The sequence below is a fragment of the Salvelinus sp. IW2-2015 genome, linkage group LG18, assembly GCF_002910315.2.
Source record: "Salvelinus sp. IW2-2015 linkage group LG18, ASM291031v2, whole genome shotgun sequence".
Lineage (NCBI taxonomy): Eukaryota > Metazoa > Chordata > Actinopteri > Salmoniformes > Salmonidae > Salvelinus > Salvelinus sp. IW2-2015.
In genome coordinates, this window is record NC_036858.1 from 35,513,620 (window position 1) to 35,537,196 (window position 23,577).

General features: G+C 42.0%; 3 protein-coding genes across 5 annotated transcripts; 1 reads left to right on the top strand and 2 right to left on the bottom strand.

Moving 5' to 3' along the window:
* Window positions 1–1,087: 1,087 nt before the first annotated feature.
* LOC111977736 (F-box only protein 28) lies at window positions 1,088–13,515 on the bottom strand. 3 transcript variants are annotated; one of them, XM_070448465.1, is made up of 6 exons: window positions 13,295–13,507; window positions 12,150–12,411; window positions 9,381–9,490; window positions 2,923–3,061; window positions 2,341–2,536; window positions 1,088–2,171 (listed from the first exon to the last, which is right to left on the bottom strand). In XM_070448465.1, exons 2-6 carry the CDS (start codon window positions 12,225–12,227, stop codon window positions 1,672–1,674), a joined length of 1,023 nt encoding a protein of 340 aa, XP_070304566.1. In that variant the 5' UTR covers window positions 12,228–12,411; window positions 13,295–13,507; the 3' UTR covers window positions 1,088–1,671. The 3 variants fall into 3 exon arrangements, with proteins under 3 accessions (XP_070304566.1, XP_023863080.1, XP_023863078.1); XM_024007312.2 differs by having other exon boundaries at window positions 12,365–12,411; window positions 13,295–13,384; XM_024007310.2 differs by lacking the exon at window positions 12,150–12,411 and having other exon boundaries at window positions 13,295–13,515.
* A 1,533-nt stretch (window positions 13,516–15,048) lies between these two features.
* Window positions 15,049–20,227, bottom strand: LOC111978627 (DNA-directed RNA polymerases I and III subunit RPAC1). Its single transcript, XM_024008803.2, has 9 exons — window positions 20,021–20,227; window positions 19,668–19,739; window positions 19,445–19,552; window positions 19,192–19,324; window positions 18,948–19,067; window positions 18,379–18,531; window positions 17,895–18,044; window positions 17,667–17,783; window positions 15,049–15,498 (listed from the first exon to the last, which is right to left on the bottom strand). Exons 1-9 carry the CDS (start codon window positions 20,108–20,110, stop codon window positions 15,380–15,382), a joined length of 1,062 nt encoding a protein of 353 aa, XP_023864571.1. The 5' UTR covers window positions 20,111–20,227; the 3' UTR covers window positions 15,049–15,379.
* Window positions 20,228–20,589: 362 nt separating this feature from the next.
* On the top strand, window positions 20,590–21,685 carry LOC111978628 (dual specificity protein phosphatase 13A-like; the record flags this gene model as incomplete). Its single annotated transcript, XM_024008804.2, has 3 exons — window positions 20,590–20,849; window positions 21,069–21,283; window positions 21,386–21,685. Coding segments are annotated over 3 exons (675 nt in total), but the record flags the coding sequence as incomplete, so codon positions are not given.
* Between the last annotated feature and the right edge of the window lie 1,892 nt (window positions 21,686–23,577).

Genomic DNA, 23,577 nt, shown 5'->3' on the forward strand with positions numbered 1-23,577 from the left:
GGCTCAAGCTGAAAAGAGAACTGTGTGCTGAGATCTTGAAATGGGAAGGGTGCTGTTGTGCAAGAGTGTTTATAGCAAATCAGGGAGAATCCTAAGACTTAAAAACCTTGTCACTTTTAGTAGAACGCCTTCCACAATGTATCTTCAGTAGGTCTTACATTGATAGACAGACTACTGTAGTTGCACGACAGTCATTTGGCAAATCTGAATATTTCTTGAACAGATGAACTTTGTGTTACATGGGACTAAACTTTGTGTACAAAGACAGCGTAACAATAAGATCAGTAGGTCTAGATGACAACTGACTAAATACCCTGGAGTGGAGACATTTTCTAAGTGGCAAATTTACCTTTGACCTCAGAATTACCAGTCTGGTCAATCAATACAGAGGGTCATTTCTACCTCGTCGATAAAGCTTGATTAATCTTCCCCAAAAACAGCAGATACTTGACTGCATATAAATCCCATTTCACACAATCTAGTATTTGATCAATGACAAGCATTGGCAAAACGTATAGATAACGGTGGAGCAGAAATACTCTAGCCCTGAAGGAAGATTTCATGGTGTCCGAGAACTATTTTCAGAAATGATTGATCTCTGAAAACTATAAGTCTTTAGTGGGATCCTATAGCTGTCCTTCCATTGCTTAATGTAAAGACTCCCTTAATTTCCCCAGGCACCATGGCTTTAGACACGCCCTTGGCTACATGATAAATAGCCACATTAGCCTGCCTGTCTTCAACGCATCTTCATGTGGAACACAGAAATCCATTTAAAATCAATTGTGTCATTTCACTAATGCTAGCTGAACACTGTTCATTACAACAGGAACCCTCAAACTGTCCTTTTCATGAAGATGTCTGATCTCCCAGGACCTGGCTAAAATAAACAAATTTCAATTTTTTGGAAATAAGAGACTAACTTCCTTTAATTTTATTGCGCCACATTTGGGATATAATCCTCTCGATGCAGGAATCAAAGCCCTTCTCAGAAAATGAAGAATATTGCGCAAGGATATTTTTCAAGCAATCCCACCTGGCCAACAGACAGAACAATAAGAAAATTACATCTTAAAACTAAGTGGTATTTGCATCAATAAGAACAAAATTGTCTCAGAGGCAGAATTTAAACATCCTTTATCCTGAGTGGTCTCGTCTAGCCAATATTTCAAATGCATTTTTAACCAACCAAAGTCAACCTCTTCAGTAGTTAAGCGATGCATATTAGAAAGCTCTCATTACTTCTTGCCTCACTGCAAAGACTCTCTCCCAACTAGGAGCCAACAACCTAATGTGGATTGACTTTTGTTGATGGACAAGAAAGAGTGAACACCAAAATTGGTGTTTGACTTTTCAAACTAACCCTAACCTTGTCAACTAGTGTGCAAATTCTTAGTGGCTTTAAGAGTCAGTGGTTAAACTGTGGAGACTACTGGCACTCTTGCCCAAATATGCTGGCCAAATCAGCATAAACATGTCCATGGTGTAGTTTCTGTAGGAATTTGAGAAGGATATGACAAAGGGAACTCAACGCAAGGGAAACAGAGCAACTCCGGACTCCTTGACCATGACCCCCCCCTCTCCTAAAGACATTCCAAACAATGAAAATTAAAATAAATGTCACAGGACATGGTGGGATGTGCAATCAGGCAAAACAAAAAACATTGTGTCCTATTTCTTGCTGCGCAGGCGTTTGGACTGGCGCGGGAGGTCTGAGCTCTTCCTGGTGCGTTTCAAGGGCGGGCTACCCATCATCCCCACCGCTGCGGCCATGGCACTGGATGCCGTGGCGACGGCAGCAGAAGACGTCGTGGCGACGGCAGAAGAGCCCGTCGAGGAAGAAGCTGCTGTGGTGGAGGCGGCTACGGCCGGCCTGGAACCTCCCCCCACCGCACTGTCCATCAGTTCCCTGAGCTTGTGCTCCAGCTCAGCCAGCCGGGCGTTCTGCTCCCCGATAACCTGAGTCTGCTCCAGCAGCTTCTGCTCCTGGTCCTGCAGCTGCTTTTGCTGCTCCAGCTGCTTGACGCGCACCTCCTGATTCTCCCGCCGCAGCACCGTCATAGACGCCCCGTTCACCTTTACCTGCTGCTGCACCTTGGTCATCTCAGAGCGTGACGGTGTGTTCTTGGCCAGCAGGGACATGGTGGTTAGGGAGGTGGAGGGGCCAGCCACTGGGGTAGGCAGAGAGAATAGGGAGGGTGATGATCTTAGGTTCAATCTTAAATGGGTAGCGAAGTTGAACAATAAATATCGTCATGTTAAATTGTATTCATATTAAGTAACATGGGCATCTGTAGAATCTTTATTGGCCATAGAAAGATCAGTGTAGTTGTCCATTACCTGGGGCAGATCCGATGAGGCGCCCTGACAGGTCAGCCCCGGGAAGCCTCTTTTTCAGGATGGGGACGATCTTCTCATCAAAGTACTCCATGGCCATGGAAGAGATGTCCCGCAGCTCTTGCAGCACCTCATGAGCCCGCTGGGGCGCACGTGTAGAGTTCACATAGCGCAGCACACGGTAGATCTCATCAATCACCTCAGGGAAAGACACAGTCACATGCCGGGAACCTTAAGCTTAGAATAAATTGTACGCTTGGCCATAGAATGTTAAGAATGTGATCCTGGTGTGTGTGTGTAATGTTGTTGAGGCCAAGACTATCCAAGTTAATGGAAGTAGCTAGCATGTTCATTTTGGGATGGAACTGGTCTTCCACTTTAAAAGAAATTATGCTTTGATCATTTAATCAAATAATTTTTCTAAACTATAGTCAATCTAAGAACAGGAGTGCCATCTTGTGGCCAAACAGGAGAAGCTCTAAAGTTGGTCGATGTAAAAGAACACCATAAAAAAAATGAGCATCTAATGTACAGATGTGGCAGGTCGTTAGTGGGTGGTAGGTTAAAGAGGATGAATCTAGGCACCTTGCCAGGGATGAAGCAGCAAAGACCGGAGTCCACATATTTCATGAAGGTCATGTTGAGTAGCGAGAGGCGCGTTTCTACAGCAGCCAGGATGTCAGCGTGACGGGCCAGTGAGTGGTTCCTCCGCTCCGACTCCCGCCTGCCACAAGACAAAGCACAAAATATATTTTATCCCCAATTTCGTGGTTTTCAATTCCAATTCCAGTCTTGTCTCATCGCTGCAACTCCCGTACGGACTCAGGAAAGGCGCAGGTCGAGAGACGTGCGCCCTCTGAAACACAAACCAATCAAGCCGCGCTGCTTCTTGACACAATGCCCACTTAACCTGGAAGCCAGCTAGAGGAAGCGCCATATACCTGGCAACCGTGTCAGCATGCCCAGAGCCTGGATTCAAACCCAGAAGCTCTAGTGGCACAGCTAGCACTGCGATGCAGTACGTTAGACCACTGCGCCACTCGGGAGGCCTAAGCACACCAAATATATACATTGGACAAGATGATACAAGTAACATTATCACGATTGAATGCAAACTTGAGGGATCATCAAAAAGTGAAGTTGCTGAATGGTTTGGAATAAAAGTATAGCCATAGAAAAAAATTGCCTCGAGGCATGAGGTAAATCACTTTTGTAATGCACTGGTGGTGCTGCTGACACTGGGGTGAGTAGGCTATCATTTTAGGCTAGTCATGCACAAGTTTATGGTCAAATGATTCATTTAATCTAATTATCCACAATGCATCTTTCTTATTGTAACAAGGAAAACATGGACCTCCTTCCATGAACGATTCGCTCTAGAATTGCAACGCTCCAATACGTTTTAGTTTAAAGTGATTCATTTTGAGTAGGGGCACAAATTGATATATATATTTAAAAAAGTGTCAATAAAGATGATTTTCCATTTAATTAAATTAATATCTGCTGCTGAGGGGGATCTCAGAAGCTGGGCCTCTGAGCTGGATCTGTCTGAGAGGACTTTATGCCGAGTAGCCCTCTGCTAGTGTGCGCGCGCGTCTGTCAATGTTGTGTGTGTGGGCACTTGAGCCATTGGGCAGACTGAGCTCCACCCGACTATCAGATTAGGGGTGTGGGAAATTTGATTTGTCTTTTTTGAAAGTCAGAAATCACTCACACCCATTGATTAACTTAATTTGTTGAGCTAGCACCATGTCAATATTTATATTTAGAAAGCATGGAATTTAGCCCATTAGGCAGGATTAGGAGTTCACCTACGGCGGAAGATTAACGAGGGCGACATTGTCAAAGCTTAACTGACCAAGACACACCAACATCAAAACCTCACATAATTATGCCCAAAAACAGTAACAATCTCTTGGCTTGCATTAGCAAATGGCTTAGAGATAATAAGCTCTCTCTGCACTTAGGGAACACTGAAGCAATTATTTTTGGATCCAGACCTTGATAATTGTGTAGGTCGTCTGAAATCAGAGTGGAGTTGGGGGGTGAGGTGCTGACTACTAAAACCTCTGTTAGCTACTTGGGATGTATCCTAGATGGAAGCTTGGGAGGTGTGAGCATGGCCAATAAGGTGCTAGGGAAGGTTAATGCCAGGACTAAGTTTTTGGCTAGATAGTCCAAGCTGCTTGATAAGGACTCCATGAAAGTGCTAGCTACTGCCCTCATTTAATGCCATTTTGACTATGCTAGTACTTCCTGGTTTGGGGGCTTATCTAAACTTATGAATGGGAAGCTCCAGATAGCCCAGAATAAGCTGATCATGGTAGTATTGAAGGTGAGTCCACGTACTCACATAGGCAGGAGCTGCTTTCAGGAACTAAACTGGCTGCCTGTTGAGGCTAGGGTGTTCCAGATTTGACTAGGTTTGGTTTACAGGAGTATTTATGGTCCTGCGCCCAGATATCTAAATGATTACATTCCTTGTGTTAGGGATGCACACAATCACAGCACCAGATCAGGTGATGCTGATGTGTGCTTACACAGGTTCAGGAGTAATTCTGGGAAAGGTACTTTCTTGTATACTGGAGCCTCAGAATGGAATGAGTTGCCTCTGCCCATAAAAACAACATCCTCTCTGGGCAGCTTCAAAAATAAAGTAAAAATATGTTTGATGTCTTCTATGCCCATATGAATAACCCCTATGATGTAACTGGAATGATGAGATAGTTGTTCTGTTTTTGTTTTATTATTTCACTGCCATACTGTGTTCGATCTTGTCTCAAGAGGACCACAATGGAAATAAGTCTTTATTGTGTGTTATCCTCAATGATTTTATACATGTGCATGTATGGCTTTTTCAAGGTGTGTGCTTGTTTTAAAAAAATTGGTCAAATTAATAAACTAAACCTTAACCAGTGGAATATGGTATTTTTAGGCGAGCGCTGATGCCGAACCTGTGAAATGCATTTCCCGCTCTGTAAACACATTGCAAATAGTCTCAGGATAACCCCTGATAAAGTTAAGTAGCTGATATTCAGAGCTCAAATAGGCAAATTGATTAGTCACAGGAATCTGGACTAATAAAGCCAATGAAACTGCCTGTTTTACAAACAGTAGGGCTGCCACATTGATGGGCATTTCTAAAATTCCATTGCAGCAGACACTGTAGGCCACACCCCAGTAAGCATGGACCGATGCCAACATTTTTTGGACGTATTGTTTTTGGTCCCATTGTATTTTTGTGCAGTCGGGACCAGCGTTAAACCAAATCACCATCATTAAACCAAGTCTGTTTGGTCCAGTCCAGCCTTGATTTGGCCCCAACTTTGATGTCCATATTAAATGCAGATTTGGTGCGGTCTGATCAGCCTTGATTTGTAGGCACCTTTTTTTAAATTGAGTTTTTATTGATGTAGTGCTGTCCTTGAGCTATTGTCTATTAAATGTTCTGTATTATGTAATGTTGGTCGGCACAAGAAAAGCTCTCCATAATATTCCAAACCATTCGCTTTCGAGACTGGGGTAAAATCCAAAGCTGCATTATATTAAATTGGCCATTTTGATACCCTAGGCAAGGCAAATAAATTGATGCCCTCCTATAACCCACAAATCTAGAGTAGACCCAGTAATCAAAATTTTTGAAAAGTTGTCTAAAATCCCTATGTCCCCAGACATTGAAGTTATATTCAACTTTCATTCAGAACCTAAGTCTCTTATAGACGTCTATTTTTGGACCAAATCAAGGCCGGTCCAGTCAAAATCATGGACGTCTGATTGGTTCAGATTTATTCCAGACCAAAAATCTACATCCGTAGACATTGAAATTTGGTATTTTATTAGGATCCCATTAGATGTTGCAAAAGCAGCAGCTACTCTTCCTGGTGTCCACAAAACATGACATAATACAGAGCATTAACAGCTCAAAAGACAGAACTACAAAAAATGTAGCATGTAGCCTACAAATCAAGGCCGGTCCGACCGCACCAAATCTGAACCTAACATGGACATCAAAGTTGGGGCCAAATTAAGGCTGGTCCTGAATGGTCCAAACAGACATCTAATTGGTTCAAGGCCGATCCGGACCAGCCTCTCGAAAGCGAATGGTTTAGACCGTTTGGAATTTTACAGAGAGCGAGCTTCTCTCGTGCCGACCAATGAATGCGAAACATTGGCCGTTACCAATTTATTTTTTGTGAACTCCGCCTTTATTGCTCCTGTATGAGCAAACAAAAACACTAAACGCGCACACTACATACCTTTTCTGCGATTTATTTGATTAATTCTTCTTTCACTTGATCTATTCAGCTCTCCAGAGATCAACCAAGTGCTATTCACCATTTCATTTTTAAACCTCCATTCTAGCATATTTCCATCTACATGCTTTTATTTAGGTTTCTATGCAAACTACAGTCCCAGTCAAAAGTTGACACCTACTTATTCAAAGGTTTTTCTTTATTTTTACTATTTTCTACATTGTAGAATAGTTAAGAATGAAATAACAAATGGAATCATGTAGTAACCAAGTGTTAAAATATATTTTAGATTCCTCAAAGTAGCCACCCTTTGCACACTTGGCATTCTCTCAACCAGCTTCACCTGGAATGCTTTTCCAACAGTGTTGAAGGAGTTCCCACATATGCTGAGCACTTGTTGGTGCTTTTCCTTTACTCTGCGCTCCAACTCATCCCAAACCATCTCAATTGAGTTGAGGTGGGGTGATTGTGGAGGCCAGGTCATCTGATGCAGCACTCCATCACTCCTTCTTGGTCAAATATCCCTTACACAGCCTGGAGGTGTGTTGAGTCATTGTTTGTTGAAAAACAAATGATAGTTCCACTAAGCGCAAACATGCGGAGATCTTCTGTTCACCAACTCTGTCTCAAAGACACGACAAAAATCTCACATTTTGACCAAAAGGACAGATTTCCACCGGTCTAATGTCCATTGCTCGTGTTTCTTGGCCCAAGCAAGTCGTCTTCTTATTGGTGTCCTTTAGTAGGAGTTTTTTGCAGCAATTCGACCATGAAGGCCTGATTCATGCAGTCTCCTCTGAACAGTTGATGTTGAGATGGGTCTGTTACTTGAACTCTGTGAAGCATTTATTTGGGCTGCAATTTCAGAGACAGTCAAGCCAAATGAACTTACCCTCTGCAGCAGAGGTAACTCTGGGTCTTCCTTTCCTGTGGCGGTCCTCACGAGCCGGTTTGATCATAGAGCTTGATGGTTTTAGCAACTGCACTTGAAGAAACTTTGAAAGTTCTTGAAATGTTCCGGATTGACTGACCTTCATGTCTTAAAGTAATGATGGTCTGTCATTTCTCTTTGCTTATTTGAGCTGTTCTTGCCATAATATGGACTTGGTCTTTTACCAAATAGGGCTATTTTCTGTATACCACCCCTACCTTGTCACAACACAACTGATTGGCTCAAACGCATTGAGGAAAGAAATTCCACAAATTAGCTTTTAACAAGGCACACCTGTTAATTGAAATGCATTCCAGGTGACTTCCTCATGAAGCTGGTTGTGAGAATGCCAAGAGTGTGCAAAGCTGTGATCAAGGCAAAAGGTGTCTACTTTGAAGAAACTAAAATTAAAATATATTTTGATTTGTTTAACACATGATTCCAAGTGTCATTTCATAGTTGTCTTCACTATTATTCTACAATGTAGAAAACAGTAAAATTAATTAAAAACCCTCAAATGAGTAGGTGTCCAAACTTGACTGGCACTGTATATTCCCTCATATACAGTGCCAGTCAAGTTTGGACACCTACTCATTTGAGGGTTTTTCATTTTTAAGCCTGCAGCTAGTTACTTGAAAATGAGACAAAACATGATTCAACAATTGAATTCACTAAGAGAAAACACAAATGGACATTTAAAATAGCTGGCTAAGGGGCCTCCCGGGTAGCGCAGTGGTCTAAGGCACTGCATCGCTGTGCCTTAGACCACTTAAATCACTTAGCTGTGCCAAATTCTGGATTCTGGGTTCGAGCCCAGGCTCTGTCGCAGCCGGCCGCGACCGGGAGGTCCATGGGGCGACACACAATTGGCCCAGGGTCGTCCAGGTTAGGGAGGGTTTGGCCGGCAGGGATATCCTTGTCTCATCGCGAACTAGCGACTCCTGTGACGGGCCGGGCGCAGTGCACGCCGACCAGGTCACCAGGTATTTCCTCCGACACATTGGTGCGGCTTGCTTCCGGGTTGGATGTGCATTGTGTCAAGAAGCAGTGCGGTTTGGTTGGGTCTTCCGGGTTGGATGTGCATTGTGTCAAGAAGCAGTGCGGCTTGGTTGGGTTGTGTTTCGGAGGATGCATGGCTCTCGACCTTCGCCTCTCCCGAGTCCGTACGGGAGTTGCAGCGATGAGACAAGACTAACTAGTCAATCACCACCTTCCGGAGACACCTGAAACCCCACCTCTTTAAGGAATACCTAGGATAGGATAAAGTAATCCTTCTACCCCCCCCACTCCCCTTAAAAGAGTTAGATGCACTATTGTAAAGTGGTTGTTCCACTGGATATCATAAGGTGAATGCACCAATTTGTAAGTCGCTCTGGATAAGAGCGTCTGCTAAATGACTTAAATGTAAATGTAACTACTACCAATTGGATACCACGAAATTGGGGAGAGTGTTGGGGAGAAATTGGGGAGGAAAAAAGGGTTAAAAAAATAAATAAATAGGTGGCTAGTCTAATATCGGCTAGCTTTTTTTAATTAGCAAAATGAGTAAAGCAAGCTCAGTTTAGTTGAGCTTAGTTGATTTATAAAATATGGTGTTTATAGCTTAGTTGATTTATAAAATATGGTGTTTATATGGAAAAATACACATTTTAAGATGTTTACCAATCAATTGGTCGAAAGAACAAGACTGCCCTAGTTCCTACAGAGCTCAAGCACTTCTGATTTAATTTCCTGAATTGCAATAGACCAACTTTTACTCATTGATTTGCTACTGGACATAGGCCAAGCAAAAACATGTATATTCAAATAGCATACACATCAAATACTATAGAATTCCCTCCAGTGGTGTTGAGACTGACCTTGGAAGCTGGGCTTTAACCTGCCTCTGGCACAGGCTGTGGTAACGCTCCACCTTGAGGAAGCCTTGGTTCAGCATGCGCTGATTGATCATGTCCATGCGCTTGCATACCTGGGAAAAGAACAGAGTCGGGAAGGTATGGTTGAGGAGCATGTCTTTTACCGTTCCTCCAACATCTCCATGACCTTGCATGACACATACAGCCTGTGATACTCAAACTAAAGTGACAGTTTGCACTGCAGGGTGCACCAGTGGGGTGATGGTACGGCCACAAAGTTCCTAAACCCAGAAACAACGTCGCAAGACTTCCGGGAATGCTTGCGAAACAGACCCAGGTGTGAGAAATCTGGCCGTGTTCGAGAGCATCAAAACCGTGATGAATCATGAGTAAATTGTGACTGACTTACAAATAACGAGTCGTTATTTATGACGCAAGGTGATTTGTAGATCAGTCAGCAGTCACCTGCACTGTCGGGTGCAATGTTGAACAAGCCCAATGAGTAGTTCATTCTAAATCGAAAAAGTCAATCTAGATTCCAGCCAATGTTATTACTCTAACCTGGTGAAAGTGACATACTGACACGTTAAAAACTGTCGAAAGAGTGCACAGCCTGCACAGGTGCAGTTCGGCGCAAGACGACCATTAGAAACATGTCATCAGGTCTACACATGAGCCTAGCTAGCCAATGTCGCCATGACATCGACTACAAGTGTGATCGGGGATTTCTATTTGAGAAGCAGTTTCTGCCCGTCATACTGTACTGTCTTCAGTATACTCATACTACGAATTCATTCCCCTTGACCACGCCCACAAATTGGGGAAAAGAAAAAAGAGCTAACTTCGTTATGGATTTTTTGTTATACAGAAATAACAAAAATGCCGAAAAGCTGCTGTGTTGTTCAATGTACATGTAACCAGGTCAGAAATGCTGCAATACACCCATGTAGGGAAATCGAGCATGTGAGAAGAGCCATATGGCTTCAGGCTATTCAGCATGGGAGAGTGGGAAATGTGCGGACCCGGTGTCTAAGTAGGCTGCACGTAGGCGTAGCCATGCGTATGGAAATAAATACAAACATCACAGGTAAGACTTAACTTGTTTAGTATAGTCCGTTTGTAACACCACTCTACGTGTAGCTGAATAATCTATTTATTTGCGTTGGCCTTTGCTAGCCCACCTGGTCTCAGACTACACGTAACATAGTAAATGTAAATCCGGGACACTCAAATGAGTTTAATGTTACATTTGATATGGTTGGAAATGTATCATATACACACATCAAATGTAACATTAAAACACACATACATGACAGGTTACTTAAGGCAAAAAAACAAAAGTAGGGCGGATGGGTGAGCATATAAACATCTAGCAACCAAAAGGTTGCATGTTTGAATCTCACCACAGACAACTTTAGCATGTCAACTAACCCTGTCCCTAACCCAACTAGCGTTAGCCACCACAAATTCCAATTTAACACTTTGTACGAAATGGATGATTGACATCCATAAATGAATACATAGCATACACTAATTGGAGTGTCCCGTATTTACATTTACGTCTACCTGAGTCCAGTTGGGCTAGCTTAATGTTGAGTAGCTAGCACTCACATGGCTGCTCGCAGTCATGAAAAGGGGCATAAGGGAAGCCCTTATGCAATGTTTTAAAGTACTCTTAAGACATGTACTTTTCTTTAATGTAGTTTTGTAATGACTGAACCAAGCAGACAAGAAAAATTGCATTTGAACCTAGGTAACCACAGGTTGTGTTCCCACAGATGTGCGGGGCAGTGACCTATCTAAAGGCTAGGAAAACGAGTGTGCTTGCATACTCTTTTAAGAAACCTGACATTAATTTTGACAGTTTTGCCAAGGAGATGATAGTCGCGCAATTTTACATCTAACAATGATAAATTGTGCATGATAATGTTGTCATCTTTTGTTAAATGAAAGACCATTGAAGAATCCCTACAGTAGACTGAACTTTGGCTGGCCTGAAAGTGGAACTGGCAGCTTTTTAACTACTTTGCAGATATGAAAGCGATATAAAACTCCCAGTTGATGCTACAAAACCAAATTTATAAACAGGTTCTATTTGACTCAACATTCCAAGACGTTACACTAAGGCATTTTTGGTAGAATAGTTGGATGCAGTTCAATGCATGATTAATATAATTCCCCCAATTCATTTCTTGGTAGTCCCAAAAATATTGCTATTAGGTTGTAAATCACAGCTGGCCTGGTACATTGTTTGCTGCCTCCATTCAGGATGCACTGTTTCAGTTTCAATAACTCAATATCGCAGACAAAAACAGACAAATGGAACTAAGGCTGGGAATGTCACTACAATCAAACCTGCAAGGGCAATGATCACAAGTCAGTCATAACATGGCTAATAGGCTAGCTACCCATTTATGTAGCAAGCTTAAAACACAGAGACTAACGTTAGCTAGCTGCTAGGAGGATGTCATTGAGTGACCCCCCCCCCCCCCCCCCSCCATATCTCATTTTCGGTGGCTATACACAGCTAAAGACGCAGGGGTCATTTGGTTTGCTAGCAAGTAACTTGAAAGATTTATCCAGTTAGCATCTCTTGTGTTGGCAAATTTACTCTGGCTGTCTATGCCAATTTTAGAGCATTCCTCTGTGTGCCAGAGTGCAGAATAACTGATGAATTTACACAACACCTGCTGAATATGACCGGGGTCAGTAAGCTTCTTGCTCTGGCTAGCATTAGTTGTTGATCTTGTGCATAATTGAGGGAGAGCCTACCTTTTCATGGTTTGAGCAATAGGACTGCAAAGTTACCAAATGTAAGAACTCGTGGTATTGACATCTGCAGAAATCCATTCAGGTGTATTTGTGGCTTTTGGTGAATTCGTTCTATAGACCTAAAGTCATGCTGTTACAACTGCCTGTAAACACAGACCAGTTCAAAGTGAATGATGGCAGGCCTGTGGCAATTTCTTGTTTGCATAAAGACCTACTGTAGCTCTGATTGGCTATGGTGCACCGGTCTGCGTAGACTCCAGTCCTGGAGGAGACAGATGTTTGTATTTACTGCAGTGTCTATTAAATTGTCCAAACACATGGCCGCTTTCACACTATTATTACGATAACATTTTCACAAATGCCTTAGTAGACAATTCGCAAACATTGTACAAATTACCATATCTAAGTGAACACGTGTCAGGTATGTGTCATTACTGGGGGTGTATATGAACAGATTTGAATAAGATGTCATGTTGCTATAATGCTGTCAGTTCCACTTTAACGCCGACTGGGACTCTACAATGGCCAGATCGAAAAGGGTTGAGGTAGAGCTGAAATAGCCTACTACTCCTCCCCAACACACACAAACATCTAGATGTCAATTGGCCTATTGTACCACTGTAAATTAAAGGGAAGTCTTACTGTACTTGGTGGAAAGCAGAAATAAAACCCAACTTTGAATGTTTAGCAAGCCAATTTAGTGTAGACATTTAGAATTACAGATTTTTTGCTAAATCTTGACAAACATACTAAGTAACTAGATAACGCATTTACTTTAGGTAGAAAAGTAGAGATTTAAACAAAACAGACATTTGTTTGTTTGAATTTGACATGTTTGTCATGAGTTCCAGCCAGGACAGGGCCCTAGCTGGCTAAAGCAACTGGAAATGCAATTGAAATAAAAGCCGATGCAAATAAACTATACTAGCTTAACTAGTTGTCTATATGTTGGTACCCTTAGCTATTATTATTATTAAAAGTGGGAAAGACATCCACATTTAACATATAAACAGTGACTTATCGAAAGTTAAACACACTAGTACTACTACTACTAGCTTTCGTTAAATAGCTAACGTTGGCAGGAGCTAGATTAGCCAGACGCTGCATTGGTATTTGCTTCATGGTTTGTTTTTGTTTTCTCTCACCAAGCGTAGGAGACTGATTTCGTCGTAAGACAGGAAATTGAGAATAGTCTCAATCGCTACAATGGGAAGTCCTAAGAGCGGGTTGTTCTGGTGTGGTTGATCCGGTGGTGGTGTAGACAATCTCGGTAACGCCGAGTCGCAATCCAGGGCTCCAAAACCTCCCTCGACTCTTTCTACCACGGCAGCCATCTTCAATTGCTAGATAGGGGGAAATGACGTTTCATAGGGAACATTCTCTGAACAACGCTCGAAAACGTCTCGCAAGACTGTACACAACTATTTCAATTCACTTGAGTAAACAAAGTAGCAAGATTTTGCATTAACCCACTCGTCCCTACAAACAGCTGTGTCCAGCCCTGGGCTATAGTGTCACAATTATAATGTACCTACCCTTCGTTCAATCTGATTTACACTTTAGTCATCTCATTGGCTACAACTGATATTGTTCAAGAAGCAATAATCAAGCTGCGTTACCCAATCTTTTTTCTGTATCTAGGTTGTGAAAATCTGCAAAAGTAATGAAAGCCTGCTGACAACAAAAGCTCATATGGACTAGCGCATGTCATATCTACACTGCAAAAAATACAGTTGTTTTACTATTGCTCCTTAATTATTTGTTATATTTCTATATTTTTTCTTCTTAAAACTGCATTGTTGGTTAAGGGCTTGTAAGTAAGCATTTCACTGTAAGGTCTACTACACCTGTTGTATTCTTCGCATGTGACAAATAACATTTGATTTGATAAACGCAACATTTAAAGTGTTGGTCCCATGTTTCATGAGCTGAAATAAAACATCCCAGAAATGTTCCATATGCACAAAAAGCTTGTTTCTCTAAAATGTTGTGCACACATTTGTTTACATCCCTGTTAGTGAGCATTTCTCTTTTGCCAAGATAATCCATCCACCTGACAGACAGGTGTGGTATATAAAGAATCTGATTAAACGGCTTGATCATTACACATAAAAAAAGCCACTCAAATGTGCAGTTTTGACACACAACACAATGATACAGATGTTTTGAGGGAGTGCGCATTTGGCATGCAGGAATGTCCACCAGAGCTGTTGCTAGAAAATGTAATGTTAATTTCTCTACCATAAGCCTCCTCCAACATCGTTTTAGAGAATTTGGCCGTACGTCCAACCGGCCGCACAACCACATTGTGTGCGGTTTGCTGATGTCAACGTTGTGAACAGTGTCCCATTGTGGCGGTGGGGTTATACTATGGGCAAGCATAATCTACGGACGAGCACAATTGCATTTTATCGATGGCAATTTGAATGCACAAAAATACCGTGACCCATTGAGGCCCATTTTGTTTAAGGTACCTGTGACCCACAGATGCAAATCTGTATTCCCAGTCATGTGAAATCCATAGATAAGGCCTACGGAATTTATTTAAATTGACAGATTTCCTCATATGAACTGTAACTCAGTGAATTCCATGAAATTGTTGCACGTTGCGTTTATATTTTTGTTCAGTATAGGTTCAAGATATTGTACCTTTAAATAACAAACTCACTGTGGAATAGCACTGGAGGGGGGAACGTATAGGCAGGTAGCCTAGCACTTAAGAGCGCGGGGCCAGTAACCGAAAGTTCGCTGGTTCAACTTCCCAAGCCGACTAGGTAAAAAAATAAAAATCTGTCAATGTTCCCTTGGGCAAGGCACTTAACCCCAATTGGTCTTGTAATTGATCTAGATAAGAGCATCCGTAAAATCTAAAGTATGCACAGATGTTGCAACATCAGTATTTAGAGTAATATGCTTTACCTTTATTGTTTCATGAAACAAGTTCATACAGAACACAACACATAACTGTGCACCTGGCTGAGAAGAGCCAATCCCGCCATTGACAAATTAGTTCTAAATCCCTCTTCATTCAGGAAAGACCTCAACCTATTTTTCTTGTATACCCAAAAGGACAAAATAAAAAATAAAAGAAATCCTCAGGATTCACACATTGTTCTGCTATTCCAACTGGTGTTGTATTCTACTGTCCAAAGCATGTTGACACCGGCTCATCACACACATATATCCAACCCCTGTAGTGGGTATTTACATCTGGTCCAACTTAATAGCTCTTATTCCATCTCTGTGGAATCGAGTTCACTGAGGAATCTCTGACACTTGGTCATAAGAACTTTGATGGCCTCTGTGACCAGGACATCAGGTGCCAGGATGCCAGTGGATTCTACAGAAACTGTATGGGAAAGAGGAAAGACAGGATTGATGACAGTGTTCATGCACAGAATGCCAAACTATACTAAACGAACAAAGTACTAGAATCACTGAAGAAAAACAATTAGCTTCTACAGTGCAAAACAATATGGGCCACTACATAAAATATTGAACAGAAAAAAATATATAGCTATGCTAATGATCGGTCTTCTGATAGATGGAAAGGCTTTCCCAAAAACCTTCAATTAAATGTTAACTAGCTACAAAGTAACCTATTCCTATCTACCTGGCAGAATGCTATCATTATTATTTGCATCAATCCAGTGGGCATTTGTTTTTGCAAAGTCCATCACGTGAGCTACAAACAGCTAACCAAAGAAAAAAAATGCTGTTCATATGTACCTGAATTAAGGGGTAACTGAAGCAAAAGTCAGAATTTCATAAATGTTTCCCAGACCTCAAAAGTGGTCTCCTGGTGTGGTTTTAACATTTTTATGTACAACAAAAATGGGATGTTCTGTAAAAAAAAAAAAGTAAAAAAAAAAGAGGACTGATTGTGTGAAAACCTAAAATAAAAATGTAACAAAACCTAAAACCTTAATTCCCCCAACCCCCTTCCCACAACCCTTGCAAAAATATTCTAGTGAAAACACTATGGGCTATGTACTAAACTTAGCAAAAAAAGAAACGTCCTCTAACGTTCAACTGCATTTATTTTCAGCAAACCTAACATGTGTAAATATTTGTATGAACATAAGATTCAACAACATACATAAACTGAACAAGTTCCACAGACATGTGACTAACAGAAATGTAATAATGTGTGTTCCCGAAAAAAAAAAAAAGGGGGGGGTCAAAAATAACAGTCAGTGTCTGGTGTGGCCACCAGCTGCATTAAGTACTGCAGTGCATCTCCTCATGGACTGCACCAGATGTGCCAGTTCTTTGTCTGAGATGTTACCCACTCTTCCACCAAGGCACCTGCAAGTTCCGACATTTTTTTGGGGGGGGGGGGGGGGGGGAGGGAATGGCCCTAGCCCTCACACTCCGATCCAACAGGTCCCAGACGCACTCAATAGGATTGAGATCCGGGCTCGTTGCTGGCCATGGCAGATCACTGACATTCCTGTCTTGCAGGAAATCACGCACAGACGAGCAATATGGCTGGTGACATTGTCATGCTGGAGGGTCATGTCAGGATGAGCCTGCAGGAAGGGTACCACATGAGGGAGGAGGATGTCTTCCCTGTAACGCAGCATTGAGATTGCCTGCAATGACAACAAGCTCAAGCCAATGATGCTGTGACACACCGTCCCAGACCATGACAGACCTCCACCTCCAAATCGATCCCGCTCCAGAGTACAGGCCACGGTGTAACGCTCATTCCTTCGACGATACACGTGAATCGACCATCACCCTGGTGAGACAAAACTGCAACTTGTCAGTGAAGAGCACTTTTTGCCGGTAATGTCTGGTAAGGACCTGCCTTACAACAGGCCTACAAGCCCTCAGTCCAGCCTCTCTCAGCCTATTGCGGACAGTCTGAACACTGGAGGGATTGTGCTTTCCTGGTGTAACTGGGCAGTTGTTGTTGCCATCCTGTACCTATCCCGCAGGTGTGATGTACCGATCCTGTGCAGGTGTTGTTACATGTGGTCTGCCACTGCGAGGCAGACCACATGTATCAGCTGTCCGTCCTGTCTCCCTGTAGCGCTGTCTTAGGCATCTCACAGTACGGACATTGCAATTTATTGCCCTGGCCACATCTGCAGTCCTCATGCCCCCTTGCAGCATGCCTAAGGCACGTTCACGCAGATGAGCAAGGACCCTGGGAATCTTTCTTTTGGTGTTTTTCAGAGTCAGTAGAAAGGCCTCTTTAGTGTTCTAAGTTTTCATAACTGTGACCTAATTGCCTACCGTCTGTAAGCTGTTAGTGTCTTAACGACCGTTCCACAGGTGCATGTTCATTAATTGTTTATGGTTCATTGAACAAGCATGGGAAACAGGGCTTACACCCTTTACAATGAAGATCTGTGAAGTTATTTGGATTTTTACGAATTATCTTTGAAAGACAGGGTGCTGAAAAAGGGACGTTTGTTTTTATGCTGAGTTTACTAGACATTATGACTGTACATTTCACAAATTCACGAAACAGCAACATAGTGATTTCTAAATTCACTGGGTACCTACAGATAAAATGGTCCCGCACTCTTGCAAGTTTCACAGCATTCTTGAGGTCGTCATGTCGGAGAACCTCCCTACTGCAGGTATCTAAGCGGCTGTTCACCACCTTGGCAACAACCTTTCCTGAGACGGAGACGGAGAATTAACTACATGGAACTTAAATAGCTACAGTAAAAGTACAATTTCAGTATGTGCAAAGGACAATGCTTCAAAATGTTATAGCTACTGTTTTACCCCCATGGTTCTCCACTTCAATGACTCCAGGTGAGAAGCAGCGTTTTAGTCGCTCCGCTTTCTCCCCCTCCACTGTTTCCATTAGTGTGATCTCAGGAAGGAGTCTGTAACTGGCTGTAGCCACAGGTGAAAACTTGGCGTGGTCTTGACCTGGAAACATAGAGCATAGGATTAAGCCATCAGAACAGCTAAGAAAGATCACTAACTTCAACAGAATATGACGGAGATCTGTAGCGACAGGCAATGGTGTAGCGAGGGTAAATTAACGTAAAGTATTTTTATTTGGACGAGTGTTTACCCACCAATTGCTAAAAATGCATTGAAAATACAGGGAGCATCAACTTATTCAGACAAATATCAGCATTTACCCACGTTATTTAAATTGTATACTACATCACTGGTTACAGGGCTTGAGAAAGGTTAAACTGTAGTGAGATTGCCATTGTGCAGACATTATAACATTTTGCAGAGAAAGTCCTCTCACCAATGCCTTTCACACAGTGCATGACTATATCCAGCTCCTGTCCAGGCCGGAGCTGCGCCAGAAGGATGTCCCCATGTACTGGACCGATGTTGGCATCTGCAAACACATCAGCTTGGTTCCCAATAGGGGCCCACTTCATGTCCTTAGAGTACACTGAGGAAAAACATTATAAAAAAACGTAATACAATTCTACACATTTTCCCATGACTTATGCCATGTTGAGAGTGACTAAAAAAACAAACAATAGAGGCCCCCTGAAGGTCAGGGGCCCTGGGCACGTGCCCTGCATGCCTGGTCGGTATTCAACAACGATTACCACAAGTTTAGATAACTGGCTAGACTAACTTAACAATCTAAAAATTGTTAGCTGACATGGCTAATTGAGTGACTGTCAGTGACTGACATAAAAACTACTGACACACAACCAAATTTCAAACTTGCACCATGTGCATTCTACTATTCTAACTCTCAACAGTAAGTTGAGACTCCCACCGACTTCCTAATGGGGCCCCTGAGCGTCCAGTGACCACTTATGCTTGGAGCTGGCCCTAGTCCACGGCCTTACCTACCCATGTGATTCAAGTAAAGTTCCCGGGGGTCAGCGGAGTCTTTGGTGGCTCTGGGGTTCCTGGTGCATTTGATCTTCAGTTGAAGTTGAATTGTGTCGATTTCTGTGCCTTCCTCGTCCCCTGAGAAAAGCACAAATGCCTAAAAACTGATGTAGTTGGCAGTGACCCTCTACAAGACAAGTCTTGGAACTTTCTGTTAACATTGTCAGAGGAAGGGGAGACAAGGTATGCAGCATAAATGTACCTGCGTTTCTGTACTCGAACAGTCGTGGGTCAGCCTTGATAGGGATCAAGCCCAGCCTGTGGGCAAGGATCTCATCCTGAATGATAGATGTGTTGTTGTAAATAAGCACCTTCTCGACAGCCATAGTGGGGACCTAGGAGAGGGCGGATTAATACACGTCATGTTGCTATGTACCATATAAAAACATAATAAACATGGACACCACTAATTATTATATATTTTTATTGCCAGGGCGCATTTGAGTAGTAGCTACCTCTGCTAGCAATATCCTTCGAAAGGCATTGGCGAGAGCAGCATCTATGCCCACCATGTCGAACTCCAGAAAAGTCTCATCCATTTGCACCACGTCGATTCTGAAATTCTGCAATATATACATAATATTGACGTAAAGGGTATTTTTGGCATTCCACTCAACAGACCTGAATGTAAAATTAGACCAGCATGATAATAGTTAGCTAACTAGCTAAGTTAGATACCTTTTGAAATTTCTGCAAGTTCCATGTGTCATCGTAGCCTGGATAATTGCCAGGGTAATCTGTTGTATGAACCTGGAAACATTTGAACAGTTTTAAAGTACTTATACGTCGCAGATCAACTCATGTATTGGCGTATTAAACACAGTACATATATTTCATGACAAATATGCTGTGTGCGAACTGTGTTGTTTTTTCTACCGTACTAACGTTAGCTAGCTAACGCGTTAGCTGCACATTATGTTTAGCCAGCAAATGTTGGCTACCCGTTAATTCCAATAAGATCTGCACATATATTTCAACACAAGCAGTATCTTAATTTATCTGATTTTATTGTATAATCTTAAATCACTTACATTTTTTATATCAAATTCACCTAAAATCACTCTATCCCGAATTTCATCCACGTTGCTCATGGTCGCTGCCATTTTAGCCAATGTTTTCATTGACGTCACAAGCTTCGCTCTACTTATTATGGCGCTCTCAAGCGTCAGATAAAATGAAAACTGACAACAAAGACAAAAAGGAAAACTAGTTATCAGTATATTTGCTGACAAACCTAAATGCGTTTTAGACTGTCACTCTTCATTCAAGAACCCCGAAATGGGTGGATCTGTGAATCATGCTGTATGCTGCTGTATGCAGCCAGAGATGTAGTAGGGTTGTAATAGCATTCTTCCTTTTTTCAACCCTGCAGACATTTAAGCCATTGGGCTTCAATGTCCACTAGAGGGGGTATAAAGTTGGAGTTATACATTTTGTCAACACCGCTAACTGTTCCATCTGTTCATGTCAGTCACTTGCTGTCATAACGCAAGCTTGAAAACTCTTCCTACCTGGCACACCAGGCAAGCAAAAACAAGTGTGCCTAGTGAGAGTTTGCAGTACAGAGGCAATGGTCTGTTTATGTTCGAGACCTGTATGAGCTGAGGACTGTCACTGTTTATGTTTCGGCTTTACAATGGCCAGTGAGGGAGTTTCAAGTACAGTGTCCAGCAAGACAGGTGAGCTACTGGGTTGTGTGTCAGGTGTCTCAGGCTCATGTGACTCTGGGCAGAGGTGTGAATGTGAGCCAGATATGTGTGAGCCTCCATCTCTGGAGGAGCTGGAAGAGGTGCTACATTCAGCCCAGAGCTCCTGTAGGCATGGAGACGAGGTGTGGCCCAACCTATACCTGGGGGATATGTGAGTACACCTGCTTTTCCAGTCGTAATTACACAGACACACACATGTGCATGCACACACCTATACTTACACATCACGTATGTTTGGAGATGGTGTGTTGTTGTGTGTCTCAGCTACATGTCTCATGATATGTATGGGCTGAATCAGTATGTTCTGTTGGCGTGTGTGTGCGTGATGGTGCGTGTTATTGTGGTGATATCTCTACGTTGTTTCTCCTAGGTATATGTCTCATAACAAGTATGAGCTGTGGAGGTTGGGCATCACTCATGTTCTGAATGCAGCCCATGGTAAGATGTGTTGTAAAGGCAGTGATGATTACTACGGTACCACAGTCAGCTATTACGGTGTTCCTGCCAATGACCTACCCACCTTTGACCTCTCACCTTTCTTTTACCCTGCTGCTCAGTACATCCACCAGGCATTAAAGTCAGGAGGTAAGCCACGACCCATACAGTGCGCTGGTGTGTGTGTTGTGAGTGTGTGCGTGAGTGTGAGTGACTGATGCGTGACTGTATATATGTTATTGTCTTCCCTAGGCAAGGTGTTAGTGCACTGTGCTGTAGGAGTGAGTCGGTCGGCTGCGTTGGTCCTAGCCTTCCTCATGATCCATCATCATCATCCTCTGCTGGCAGCCATCCGGCTGGTGCAGCAAAAACGATGGGTGTTCCCCAACAGAGGATTCCTAATGCAGCTTATTAACCTGGACTACACTCTTCACAGAGAGAGAAGGGACTGAATACACACACACCAGACCTGGGATAACTATAGTTTTGAATATTATTTGTGGAAAGTAACTATACCTGTGACTATAGATCCCAAAATGACTACTTTTTAAATACAGATCTCAGAAAGTAACCACTTATTTTTTTAACGATTGGATGCCTTTAACTAATGGTAGGGTTGTATCTGGAACATAAACTATTGGATTAGCTACCTTCAACTAAAGGCATGGCTGTATCAGGAAATGCATGTTGCAGATAGAAATAGAATGAATAGAGCAAACACAATTTCCTATACTATTCAAATCTATCTTGCAGTCGATCATATTTGATGTACATAATGCATTTATATCTGAACATTCTGTACATTTCCAATCTCCTGAACAGGCCCCAGGTGTAGAAAATCAAGTCAAACCAATGATATTTTGTACAGATAAGTATAAATAAGTTGTGATGCTCAACTACATATCCTCTGGCGTGTTGATGTTAATGTGTTGATGTTCTCTTTATCCATAGACAGAATGATTTTGCAGTGCATGGTGATCAAACAGGTTTCCTGTTATATTCAGAGGTGTAGGGAGGGGGAAGTTTATGAATACATTTTTTTTGTAATTATACAGATATTATACAAAACATGCACACAACAGTATTCATACCTTGTTTTAGTTTTTTAGAGTGTATGACTCTTTAAAACAGAACTGGAACGGTCAAAAGCTGTAATTAATTTTATGATAGCAGAAAATACTTCAGAGAAATTTAAAGCCATTTGTAAACATTGCAAACGGGAAGTTGGATGCTCAGAAAAAACTATTTTGAACCTCTTTGTCCATCTGAGAGTTCTTGTTTCAAACACACACTACACAACATATCCCCGAAATATATAATATGTAGTGTGCAACTCTTTGTATTTTTTTTAAAATATCAAACACACACTATCTTTAAAGGGATAGTTTACTCAGAATACAAATGAACATGATTTTCAACCTAGCTTGTCTGTAGTTGATTCAAGAAGGCAGTTTAGGGATATTTAGTTCCCTTAGACAATTAACTGACTTATTTTAGCAGTTACTGTTAGCATTCTCAGTAACATTAAATGATCATACTAGATATTTACACCAGTCGCCAACTCATCGATCTTCAAGTCATTATTAGTCGATCACTAAACATTTCGTTTTTTATTCGCGGTGCAATTGATTTAGAAGCCCTGCGCACCGGGTAAACAAAGTGTTCCCATTTTGAACAATTTAATTTGTCTGAAAAACAAACTCCGCCTTTCCCAGGGGACAGGGGCATCTGTGGATCGTGCGAATGTGCCTACTGCGCTGGCCAATCGGATAGCTCAAATCACCGTACCTACAGCGCTTCCAAGACCTCCGCCACAGCATATATTGATATTAGCCTACGTAAGATTTAATAACTTTTAAAACCATGGCCACTGAGAGACTGTCAAAGAATACAGCAAATAGCTGCTGTTTTTACGAATGAGTTCATGATTAACTTTTTATTCAGCACTGTCAACACTATTACAAAACATAAAATGCGCTTGAGTGGCCTAGCCAAGTGTATCGATAGCCCTGCGTTTTTATTATTATTAGCAGCTCGTAATGTCTATTTTAATATGAGGAATATTTAACTTTCTCTGGTCATAGGAACAACATGAATTTGTGCATGGCAGATGCGGTGCGACTAGAGCAGGGGTGTCAAAGTCAAATGGACGGAGGGCCAAATAAAAAATTTAGCTACAAGCCGAGGGCCGGACTGTTCGAATGTTCATTGAATTTTTTTTAAATGACGCATATAGTCTAGTGAACCTAATTGAACCTACTGAAAACCTAACAAATATATTCCAATATGATCAGATAAATAAAGCAATATTTTCTTATGGCTCTGTCAGTAATCTTTAATTTTCAACAGACACAAAAGACAAATTTCCTTTATATAAAAATCCCCATAACATGAACATTAAATGAAAGAAACCGGTATTCAAGGCACCATCAGTAGCCTATATT